This window comes from Eschrichtius robustus, chromosome 6, assembly GCF_028021215.1.
Source record: "Eschrichtius robustus isolate mEscRob2 chromosome 6, mEscRob2.pri, whole genome shotgun sequence".
NCBI lineage: Eukaryota > Metazoa > Chordata > Mammalia > Artiodactyla > Eschrichtiidae > Eschrichtius > Eschrichtius robustus.
The window spans coordinates 8,985,259-8,997,764 of record NC_090829.1 but is presented as its reverse complement, the minus strand read 5'-3'; the positions used below and the strand labels follow the sequence as shown (position 1 = coordinate 8,997,764).

Genomic DNA, 12,506 nt, shown 5'->3' with positions numbered 1-12,506 from the left:
TCTCTATTTACTGTAATCCCACGTAATAACTCAGTAGCCAGATGATTAATAAACACAGGCCACACCACTGTTAGCAAAGAGGCTTCTAGAAACAGAAATCACGGGACGCGGTAGTACTTGAGGTGTTTACGCAGCACACTGTCAAGACGTCCAGTGATAAACGGAAAAGGGTTAAAAGCAGATGCATCTGAACTGTACTGTGGCAAGCTGCCAGGAGGGTATCATCTTTAGCATAAATGATGACTAGGGTTACTTTAACAGGGCACCCAGGATCCCCAATTAGTCCTATCACATTAATGCCTCTATAAGCTCTGCCCTCTGGACTCACAGAATCCAACCAACTTCTGAAGGTGTCGAGTGCCTGCCAAGCAGAGATAAAAATCAGGATTTCCTCCTGACACTAGGGATGCCCTTTAAAAACGCCCTCTTTGCTTGTTGCTGCTGAACAAAGCCGGCAGTAAAAGCAGCTACAGTTTTCTACGTGTGCATCTACACCACAGCTTCAGTGAACTGTTCACAAGAGATTCTAGCTCTGACAAATAAACCCCTTTAGGTTTACTTAGAAAGGCTCGCAAACTCATTTGGAGGGACCCAACAGGCTAGGGATGAAAAACAAGCTGCGGAGCTTGCCAATATTCATGTCACTCATTCGGCTGTTTTATACCAGAGAGAGAACCCGTCAGGGATCAGAAAGAGACTGGGGGGAGACCACAGCAAAAACAGCAGTATGCAAACTGGTGATTTCTTCCTTGGCTGGAAGGTACTTTGGCAAAACCTTCTAAACAAATAAACAAAAACCTCCAACCCCTTTTCTTAAGGTGTGCTTTCTCATCCCAGCCCCACTTTTTATCTAGCATCTGTCAAACAGAAACCCTGCACTTGAAAAAGAAGATTAAAAAAAATACTACCACCACCACCAAAAAGCTGTAGGAATTTTTGTTGCTTGAAGTAAGCAGAGAAACTTCTACAATTAAACTGCAATTTTAAAATGTCACTATGAATGCAATGCTTAAAAAAAAAAAAAAAAAAGCACTTGAGCAGGAAGTGAAATTACTGTACTTTGGTATCTCCTCCCCCTGTCCTGAGGTCTTCAAAGAATTGGGTTACTAATACAACAAAAACATACACATTGATTTCTCCTCTTATAGAATGATACAGACCTGTTCTGCTCTTTGCTTCTCCTGAGACCTATGAAATAATTGTAGGTTTAATTTTCAAACTGTTGAAATATATGAGAGTTGTTTTGGACTTTATTTAGAGGGACCCTGTAAGATCATCAAGGTGGCTATTGATAAAGCGACAACAGCAGCCTTTAATTCCCAATCTAGCTGCTGAATCTTCCAGCAAACTGTCACACTGTCCTCCTGGTGCTGGGAGTCAAGCTGAACAGGGGACTTCTCTGAACTATCTGATTATTTGTGTAAGTGCTGGACGAGGCTTCCAACTCCACCAACTTCATAACCTTCCAGCATGGAAAGGGGAGTGCGCTGGTCACTGCTGACTGCTAAAAATACCCCATGATTTAAACCTGAAGGCAGTCTTAGGAGCTTTTGCTGAAGGTTTATGAGCCTGTGTAAACAGCACGTCTGCCATAAGGAGCAGAGAAGTCTGTAGAATCCTTGTCTAAAACTGTCCTGGCATTAAAGTTTGCTGTGCAAATATCACATAATACCAGAGACAGCTGAAATCTCCTATTTAGGAATTTATGGAACTTACATGTTTGCAGGCGTCAGAAAGTCTTTTTTATAGAGCCCCAGTGCTTCGCAGTACAATATTAATGCACTCTGTTTGAAAAGCCATAATAAATTATATTTTTAATGCTCTTACCCTGGCTTTCTTAAGATGCATACATTCTTGGCAAACAATCAATAAATAGGGTAATCATGAGGCGAGGCCAAAGAATTTGCTGAAGTGCTGTTTTTCCATTTTTAATAGATAAAGATCTAACAATACGGACTGCTGTGTCTGTTCATTTCAGGATCAATATATTCTTTGTTTTCGCCAAACCAAGGAAAAAATAAATGATTGTATGATAAATGTTATGCATCAAACACAATGAAATTCCTCTGTCTGCTAACTTTATCTACTTAATATTCTTGGTTGCTACAAGATGGCATTTTTATCCTCTGCTTTAGCAAATGTAAGGAAAATCTGAATCCTATACACAGTTATTCAGAGACAAATAAAGACCTTCTAAGGCCCACACATTATGCCCAGGATAGGCAATGATTTATAGAAACAACAGTGCTGAACGCAGTTATTCAACTGCATCAATGGAATATAAAATTGGTAGAAAGGAATCACAGTTACATACCCTCTCCTTATAAACTTGTCTAGATCTGCCCTTCTTTTATCAAAAATACCCAATTACAGCAAAAGGGAGACACTAGAATCATCAGGTTTTTCGTTACTAAATAATGAATTTGCTCTGAAGAAAACAAACCACCAAAAAAAAAATGACATCACAAAACTTTTACATCATATTGCAGAAGACTTCCATTATCTGTGAAACTGCCTTACAACCAGTAATCCTATGAAAAAGCTAGGTCGGTCCTCAAACAATGGAAATGTCTTATTCTTTTTTTTTTTTTTTTTTTTTTTAGTATTTATTTATTTATTTATTTAGCTGTGTCGGGTCTTAGTTGCAGCATGTGGGATCTAGCTCCCTGACCAGGGATCGAACCTGGGCCCCCTGCATTGGGAGCGTGAGTCTTAGCCACTGGACCACTGGGGAAGTCCCAAATGTCTTCTTCTTAATCAGGGTTAGTTTCAGCAATAGCCACCTCTGTATGCTCTACTACAATAACATCTTCTCAATGGAAGCTTTGTGTAACTGAGACAATGACATTTAACTCAGTTCTTATTGTCCACGACATCCAAAGACTCCAGTCTATAGGGGAGCAAGATGCTCTGCTCAGGCACGGAGCCTACACTTTCAAACGTGGCTGACCCTACAGCCAGAAAAGTAACTAACTTCAGATCAGAAAGAGAATCAAGGAAAAGAAGGTAACAAAGAAGCCTTCTGCCTCTCCACCCCGATACCAAGTGGCCTTGGGTGAACACAGGGCTTGCAGCTTTCCAGGATTTGGATCGAAAGTATTTACCTTTCCTAAGGTTGCTTTTCATCAGATGACCCGAGTGTTTTAAAGGCACTCCCTGCATTTTTGCACCTGTGCTCCCAAGCCTTCCTCTTCCCAGCGGGCTCCCGTTCTGCTCCAGGCGGGCAATCTTGGCTGGTGGACCCTTTGGATCGCTCACATTGTTAGACATTTCTGAATGTTCTTTCCCCTGAGTTGCTTCGTTCAAATGATCCATACTCAGTTACTCTCTAAAGATCACCTGCCAGAATTTAAGAAGAAGACATGTTATAATTGGGTAGGGGTCTCCGCATCTCTCTCTCTCTCTCTGTATATATAACACCATGTAAATGTTTTATCCCTGGATGCTTCTCTCTTATTTGTAAGATTGCTTAACTGGACATATAATATAATGCAGACGTTACTCTATTTCTAGATCACAGCATTATATTTCCATTCAAGGTAACAGAATAATTTGCGGAAATTGTACCAACACACATGAACAAAAAGGTAATTTGTCACCTACCAGCAAAGCTAACTGGGGAGGGGCTGCGGGGGAATGGGCTTACTTTTAGAACAAGAATTTACAAGTATAGCTAAAGAGAAAATAACAAATTGTATTTATGTAGTCCCAATTTTTAAAAATTAGAAACTTAATACAGAACACAATAACAACACTTTAATCAAAGATGGAAAGATTATCACAGTCCAAAATATTAGTTAGATCTGATGTCTTTGCTTATATTTTCATATGCAGTTTCTCATGAAGAAAATATATCTACATACATATACACCACCTCAAAAGAAGGTAGCAAACTTCTGCTTTTGAAACTCTCTATTGGCTTTACAGTTAATTTGTAGAAAAACTTTTCTACTGTCAAAGTATCAAGAGTTACATGACCTGTTTTAAAGATTTAATCAAGTCTTGTCTCAAACATGTGATTGAATCATTCCACCCCTAAGCAAATGGATAGAAGTGGAGGATTTCTTCAAATAGCCCCGGTACTGAAGTGTTACAACTCACATGTCCTAGAGTTAATATTTAGGGGTCCTTTAGTAATAAAATGATGTTAACAATTTAAATAGCAAAAATTTTGAAAATATTTCATAATATACACATTAGATTGAAGCGCTAAACTCGCTTTGAAAAAAATCTTGATAATTTCGGTAAAACACAATTGCCAGTGTTCAAAAATAATCTCAGCATGCAATGAAGTCAACATCTCAATTAACTTCAGAAAAAATTAACAGATAATTATTTTCAGTTGTATCATACATTGGACATCAATTTTCATACTGTTTATAATAAAGTAGTACATTACCAAACTCACTTCTAAAATACGGTTTTAACTAGCATTAATATGAACAGATGAGTAGAATTCTTTTATGAACTTTCATGGTACTTGAAGTACTGAGTTCACCGACACTAAGGGAGAGGGGAGCATATATAGAAAAACCAGAGACAATATGAGAATTATCACTTTTCTCCAGCTGTCTGGTAATTCGACATATCTTTCACTTAAAAAAAATATACATATACATACATACACACACACACACTATAACGAAGAAGCTACTCAGATCCAGATTTGAAAGCCAGCTTGTATTATTAGCATGGCCTTTCTGTAAGCATTTTTTTTTCCCCCTCTGTTTAACGGTAGATTACTCTGTCCATTATAATCAAGGAAAGAGGTGATGGGGAGGGGAGAGCAATGATAATCTGTAGGTTTAAAAGCAACCTTAAGAATGTCAATTGAAGAACTATAAAGTTAGAGAAATAATGGCTATTTATCCTTGTACTCCAGGGTGGCACACTGAGACCAAAGGTCTACCGTTGATCGAGGTCCCATCTGGTTTTGGTTATGAGGTTCATTAACAATAAATGTGCCTCTTTTAACCACTTTTTATCAAGATTACTCTTTTCCACTAATATTAAACTGTAGTCTAAAGGCAAAATTAGTGGTGACTATTAACTTATTCAAAACACACTTTATAATGCTTCATATGGGTTACAGTACAGAGCTGCTTCTCCTGAAATTGGCTGCCTTACCCTAAAACGGAAGATGAATTTTAAAACATATGACTTGAAAAGAAAATACTTAACCCGTGGGGCAATTTAAGAGCAAAAAAAAAAAAAAAAAAAAAAAAGAGGGGGGAGTAGATAAAAGCGTCAAAGTTAATGCTACAAAACATATTAAGTAGTCATGAGGCTTAACAGCGTTATAAACTGTACAGTAAAGTGTTAGACGATAATTTAGTTAATGTATTGACAATCAAAACGTCATATAGGTCATGCAAAACTGTCCTTCGAATGAATATCCACCTATAAGCAGCTATCAAACTCAGTCATCTTGTAAAAAGCTCTACATTATAAAGCAAAATTACATGCACATAAAACGCCCAATTTACTCATTTAAACTCTACGCCCAAGGCTAAAGTTCACCAAACCTGAGTTTGGAATTGCAAAGAGCAACCTCCACGGGGCCCACTGGACTGACAGCACGGAAACTAACTACAGTCTCAACAGATGCCAGGCTGAAGAGTTTCTTTTAAGTTACACATTTAAACAACCCATTTTACTGTAACGGCTGGCTGGCGCATTGAAAGCAGGCTACTTTCTCAAAACCCCATTTCCCTGTCCGTAAACCAAGTCCATATATGATAATCAACGAAATAAACAGTGAACTCAGACACAGCGATTACTTCCTTTGAAAAGAAAGAGCAAAGCCCGAAATTCCGGTTTCAAGAACCTATTTTTTGCAGCGTGGGAGCCTTTTCAATGAGTTCCGTGCTGGATCGCCTCCCTCGGCCCACAGAACCTCATAATCACATTTTAAGAGATTGTGCCCTTATCCATTCCATATGGCCGGCACGATCCAGGCCAAGCTTTCACTGTGACCTTTTAAAGAGACAAAGAAGCAAAGTACTATCTAGAAACAGAAACACTGCAGTTTTACTGAGTGAAATTAGCAAAACCGACCTGAAACTCACCACTTCAAAACTTGACAGCATATAAATAACAAAAACAAAGGAGGTTTCCTTTGCAGCCCGGGTTCTTGAAGAGAAGTTCAAGAATGATGTTTTCTACGTCCTTTTTTTTTTTTTTAATTAAAAAAAAAAAAAAGCAGCAGACCTGAAGGCGACTTCCCCTGAAATTGTATTATTTTCTCTTCCCTTACCCCCGCCCCCCTAAGCGGGGGAAGGGCCGATAAACGTCTGGAAAAGTAGCCATGGGAGAGAGGGGTTAAAAATAAAAAAATCACAATTCGAAAAACAACATATATGGTTTGTAAAATGTCTAACCTCAGAGAACGGGGTTTTCGATGGGGGAGGAGGGGAGAGTGGGAGGAGAGAGAAGATAAAATTGATCTGACAAGTGATTCGTTCGCGGGGGGAGAATCGTAAAAACAAAGCAAAACCCGTTAAGAGCAGTACACTGTGGCGGTGCTGGGGAGGCGAGGTGGTGACTGGGGATTCTCTTAAAAAGAAAAAAAAAAAAAAAATCACTGCGGACAAGGTCTCCAGAAAGGCAAGAAAGGTTCCCCTCGCCTCCCTCCCTCCCTCCTGCTCGCTGGGGTTCTTCGGTGTGAGGACAGAAAGTCTACTTCTGGCTGTCACTTGTAATCTTATTCTCCAGGCACCCCGGAGAACGCAGGGAGGGGAAGGCCGGCTCGCCTCCCCTCCGATCGCCCCCGCCCCCTCCCCCTCCCCAACAATTGCTCCTGATAGTAACAAACCTTCAACTTTCTTCCCACAGCCTCGCGCCCCCGACCAGGGCATCTACCGGGGGGCCGAGAGGGTGGGGGGCAGGAGGTCGCGGAAAAAGCCCCGGCAAGGCATTAAAATGCCACTTTTGATTCGGCCCTCGCTGACGACAGCCCCGAGGACCCCCTCCCTGCCCATGGACGCAGGGCTGCGAGCGTCTGGGGAGCCGAGAGAGTGAGGCCGAGGAAGAGGGCTGGGGGGAGGGGAGGGGGGATCGGAAGGCACCCCAGCCGCCTCCGCCGCCACCGACTCCCCACCCCCTCCCCCCAAAAAGTCGCCGAGCTCTCACTCAGCCGGAGTCCGAGGTAAATAAACAACGAGCCCCACAATGGCACTAGGACTTGGGGGGAAAGGAAGCCAGAAACCCCGACACAACTGAGCAGGAGTTTCCCGAAAGCGGAGGGGGAGGGTGGAGGAGGGGGAGGCGCCCCCCCCGGAGTCGCCTGGGCCCCCGGGCGGGCTAGAGGGCGGCCACGGCTGCTGCGGTGGCGACGAGGCCGGCGGTCGCCGGGTGGCCCCGGGAGCGGCGCGCGCGCGGCGGTGTGTGTGCGTGCGGGCGGGCGGGGGTCCCCGGACGGGGCCGCTCCGCTCTCCCCCTCGCCGCCGGCGCTGCCCCCATCAAATTCGGAGCGGACTCCTCCCGGGCGCGGTGGCCGCCGCCGCGCCCCGCTCGGCTCCGCGCGTCCGGCCGGGCTGCAGCCCTCCGCGCCGCTGCTGCCGCCGCCGCCGCTGCTGCTGCTGCTGCCGCCGCCGCCGCCGCTGTGGCTGCCTCTTCTTCCTCCTCCTCATTTTAATACACAGTCACCCCGCTCGCAGCCCCAGCCCCGAGCACGCAGCCTCCTCCGGGCCGCCCGCCGCCGCCGCCGCCCCGAGCCCTTCCCCAGCGGGGCCGGCTCCGCCGCCGCCGCGTCCGGGGAGCGGGAGCGAGCGAGTGGCGGCGGCGACGGCGGCGGCGGAGGGGGAGGGGGCGGGAGAGGAGGAGGAAGGCGGCGCGGGGGGGGCAGGGTGCACGGAGCAGGCGGAAAAGGGATGGGGATTAAAACCCGGGCTGGAGGGCCGGGATTGGGGGAGGGGGCGGGGGCGGCGAGTTAAAAAAGCAGCGAGACAAGTAACTAGTGAATGAGTGCGGGGAGGGGGGAGCGCACGATTTCCGGCCCCGGGCGCGCAAGAATTTGTAATGAGCTTGATTAGAGTGAGGCGGCCCGACGTTTATTACACACAATACCCAGAATAACAGGGCGCCGCGCGCGGGCCGGAGCCGGCCGCCGGGCGCGCGGGGAGGGCGCGCGGGGAGGAGGAGCCGGGGGCGGGGGGGGGGGGGGCGGCTGCACGGGCCGCGGCCGCCGGGAGCGCGGGTAGCGGGGGCAGGTGTGCGCGGGTGCGGGGCGGGAGAAGGGACAGGGCCGGCGGGGGGTGTCGGGGGAGGAAAGTGATGGGGAGGAGAGGGCGAGGGCCGGGGGAAACTAACCACCGCACCCGCGCGCCACAAAAGCCACCGAAAGGAATACGTCGGGAGCGTAGCGGGCGGGCACCCGGGGGACTGGCGAGGCGGGGAGGGCGCACCGGCCCGCAGGAGAGCGGCCCGGGCGGGCAGGTGACGGGCGCCGAGCACCGAGGCAGGGGGACTTCAAGGAAGTGGCCGAAGGGGACCATCGGGAGGTGCAGCTCTCCGAGGCGTTTGCAGAGGAATAAAGGCCAGGGTCCCTGAAACGCTCTGGCGACTATTTATCTTCAAAGGCGGGGGAATCCTAAACTATTAAGAGCCAGCGATCAAAAAAGATGAGTAAGAGCCTTTCTGTACTAGTCAGAGGTAGATTCAAAACTCCGTCCCTTCTGAGCCAGGGAACACGTCGGAGGAAGAAGTACGTGGCCCACGGTGGCCGAGTGAAACAAAATTTGGGTCACTTGAAAGAGACCTGACTGGTTAGTTATTACAAAAGAAAAGATGCCACCATTCTTAATTTACCTCGGTGAAAGACAAGAAAGTTGGGGTGGTTAAGAACCTCTGTTGTAGCAATAAATACTTATGTAATTTGCGGTGAATTACCCAGGTAGATAAATGGTCATTAGCACATAAGTATGATCCTCTTATTTAGATATCTATTAAATCTAGTTCCTAAAAAAATGAAGAACATTACAGTCATGCCCAAAATAGAGATGCTTAGGTTTTAGTACTGACATCTTAGAACCCTGAAGGCAGTTAATCATTAAACAAAACCAAAAATGTTATAAGAATCATTTTTCAGAATACACTAGGAGGGAAAAGAGAAAAATCAGAGGAACATTTTGTTACATATAAAAAAAGCAACAAGTTAGCACAAGTACCGAGATAAGAGGAAAATATGCAAATGAAGCTCTTTAAAACTACAAATACACTCTTAGTGTGTACATTAGAAATCTAAGAAAAGCAGAAGGTAAAGCAGAAGATAAAGTATAGGAAATAATGGCCTCCCAGGGAGAATAAGTTTAGGAGAAACACAATGAAAATATATCACTCTAATGGCACCCACGTTTCACCCACAAACCAGAAAGGTTAGTGAAAATTGAGGAAGGCAACAGTGAATCTTGGCGCATAGAAACCCAAGCCTAGGGCAAAAGAATGTGATAATAAAACACAAAACCCAGCATCCAAAACAAGAAAATAAACATAAGGCAATCTTTACTAAAAAGCTCAAATGATAACATATTTTCAAAAGTTGAAATGTGGGGAAGTATGGAGGCGGGTATTTTAATTAAAGTATAAGAAATACAGTCAATAAGGAAATATATAAACATGGCAAAACACAGCACTGATGTCAGAGTTGGTATTGTGGATGGATGTACGTAAACTTATTTTTTTTTAATGTTTGATATTCAAAAAGAAAAACATGGATAACACTCAATTATCCTTAGAATGACAATGATTTTTGCAATATGGTAGGTCAAATTAGGAATTTCCAAGATGTATATTTTAATAGTTGCTTCAAACTGGTGATGCCTGACATGTTTCCCTGAAACCTGCCTGATTTTCAGTAGGGACAGTGCATTCTAGCATCACAAGTGTACAAATTTACAAACAATAGCAAAATTTAAAAATAGAGAAAAAGTATAGTGGACTGCAAAAAATCATTTATCTATGCAAATGCAACTCAAGTTGAATGTTTAAAAAAAGAAAGAAAAGGAAGACAGCTGTTGGGCAAAACAAAATTTGAGCAAAGAGAAAAGGAGACTAAAAAAGGGTGACTGAAAATATCAATATTAAGACACATTGGCATAAAATATTGTAAATGATGGTTATCCCATTATTTACACAAATAAACAAGACAAAAAGTTTCCTGATTGCCTTAGCCTCCTAATGATGTGGGGATTAAAATATTAATCTTTAAATCTGAATAGCACCTTTTATCCAGGAATTACAAGCTAATTCTCAAACACAAAACATAAAAATGTGTAGTAAGGATGGACGTGGCCTTGGAAAATGATAAACAGAATAAATGAGGATAAAAACATCTAATAATGACTTTACTATTTAAAAAAAAACAATATAGTACAATTATAAATCTGTTAATCACATATACATAACTAATTTCCCCCAATCAATAATTTCTTTATTTAGGAACTATATAAGAAGTGACATCAGTAAAATGGCACTGAGGTTTATGTCCTCCAAGTGATACAGTACACTGATGAACTTCCTATATATTATCTACCCCTTTAGAATACTCATTCTAAAATAAAGAAGAAGAAAAGAAAGGTAATTAGGAAAATACCACCTTTCCAGGCATATGTGAAAATTATCATAATAGGGGGGCATCAATTTTATTCTACACAGGCATCTTAAATTTGGCAACAAAGATGCAAGAGAGTATTGAAAAAAGTTAAACTTTATAAATCTAGCTATGAAAATAGAAAACCTCAGGAACATGAAATATTGCAAGTCAAATACATGAACTATTTAACATGTGGGTGTACAGTTAAAACAGAGGGCATCAATTTTTTATCACAGAAGAAGGCATTCAGACTGGCTACACAAAGATAGCAGAGAGAAAATATTTTAACAGATGACAAGATTTTTTTTTTAAGTTGAATAATAAAAGGACTACTGCATGTTTCAGATGGCAACATATTAAGATAAATATGCAGGCAGATATCCGAAAGCATTAAAACACATTCAGAGTTCTGAATAGCACATACATTTGTAATAAACAGAGAAAGTATTTAGAATTTGAACGCTTTTAAGATATGGCAGCTCCGCCAGTGACTGTGTTAGCAAAGCAATGCTTACCACCGTAGCACTTTCTAAGGACATGGTGGGTTTTTTTTTTTTTTTCAAATTTTTTAATTCAAATACTGTTGGCTATCTCTCCACACTCTTAAAACAGCACATTTTACGTGGCATATTGCTCTTTTTGTCGTGTCAACTCTTTGTTTTTTGGCTTTAGCTGCAGGTGGTGTTTTCCATATATGAATTTCTGGGAATACGGTCTGTGTTGGCCATATAAGGATGTCTCTTTGAGCCATATGTTCTGCTGTCATGTGTCTCATTTTGTCTGTCTGGGATGTCAGGACTGATTTCCACATCGTTTCTTGAATGGACCAAATACAAATTTGTAAGAGCAGAGAGGAAAAAAGAACTGGGGCTGGAGCCCAAACAACTTTGTCAAAACATATATAGGAGAGGAAATGCAATATCCTGTAAACATCTGCACCCTTCTTCTCACATCTTATCTGTGACTGACATCATCACGACTGCATAGCTTGGGAGAGGATCTATTTGATCAAGTTCAGAAGTTTGCAGTGTGTGTGTGTGTGTGTGTGTGTGTGTGTGTGTATGCAGCTGAATCAGATAGACCCCGCATCTCTGGAGGTCATGGCATGGCACATGGTAGCTGCCCTACTCTGAGGGCTCTGTGTCCTGCAGTCAGCCTGACCTAGCCTTGAACTTGGGGAAGGGAAGCCGCCTCACGCTTTCCTCATTTAGTGAATAAACAGAACTCTTGATTAAACTTTCTGACTAATCTTACAAGAAGGTCTGGTCCCCATTTTACACTCTCATAGCCTCTGGCAATTCTCCTTTGTCACAGTTATCGTGGATGAATAATTTGGACAATTACTGGCTTAATAAATATCTCCCACACTAGACTGTAATCCCTATGAGAGCAGCGGCTGCGTCTTGCTTACTGCCCTATTACCAGGGATTTCTACAGCTGCGTCTTGCTTACTGCCCTATTACCAGGGATTTGTACAGCGTCCTTGCAATATTTACATTCTGAATAAATAAATGAGAGCCAAACGCTCACAGTGTCACTTGAAACCAAATTCCACTGCTAATTGCAACGACAATTCCTTTTAGAGATTGCGGAAGTGAGATGGAGTTAGCAGAGGGGAAAGTGGCTGTATCATTGAAATGTGAATTAATTGAAATTATATAACATTTAGTTCCTCAGTCACATATCAAGTGTTCAATAGCTCCATGTGACTAGTGGCTATCCTATGGGACAGTGTAGATTATAGAACACTTCCACCATCGCAGAAAGTTCTATCGGACAGCATTTATCTGGAGAACTTCTATCAAAGATGACTAAGTAAATCCAGGACCTAGCCAGGAGGAGTCTTAGAGGTGCTGAATGGCTTTCAGACATTCTATTCATGTCCAAATTGAAGTCATTTTCCATTTTAGAATGA

General features: G+C 43.1%; 1 protein-coding gene across 4 annotated transcripts in view; it reads right to left on the bottom strand.

Annotated features, from left to right (window-relative positions):
• Positions 1-7,346, bottom strand: part of SATB1 (SATB homeobox 1) — a 79,361-nt gene extending 72,015 nt beyond the window's left edge. The window contains exons 1-2 of one of the 4 annotated variants that reach the window (XM_068545863.1): positions 6,815-7,346; positions 3,105-3,339 (exon numbers count right to left, since the gene is read on the bottom strand). In XM_068545863.1, the coding sequence (XP_068401964.1) occupies positions 3,105-3,315 (211 nt within the window). In that variant the 5' untranslated portion in view covers positions 3,316-3,339; positions 6,815-7,346. Of the gene's footprint in view, positions 1-3,104; positions 3,340-3,603; positions 3,725-6,057; positions 6,786-6,814 lie in introns of those variants that run through there. The other 3 variants (XM_068545861.1, XM_068545859.1, XM_068545862.1) reach the window with 3 other exon arrangements.
• Between the last annotated feature and the right edge of the window lie 5,160 nt (positions 7,347-12,506).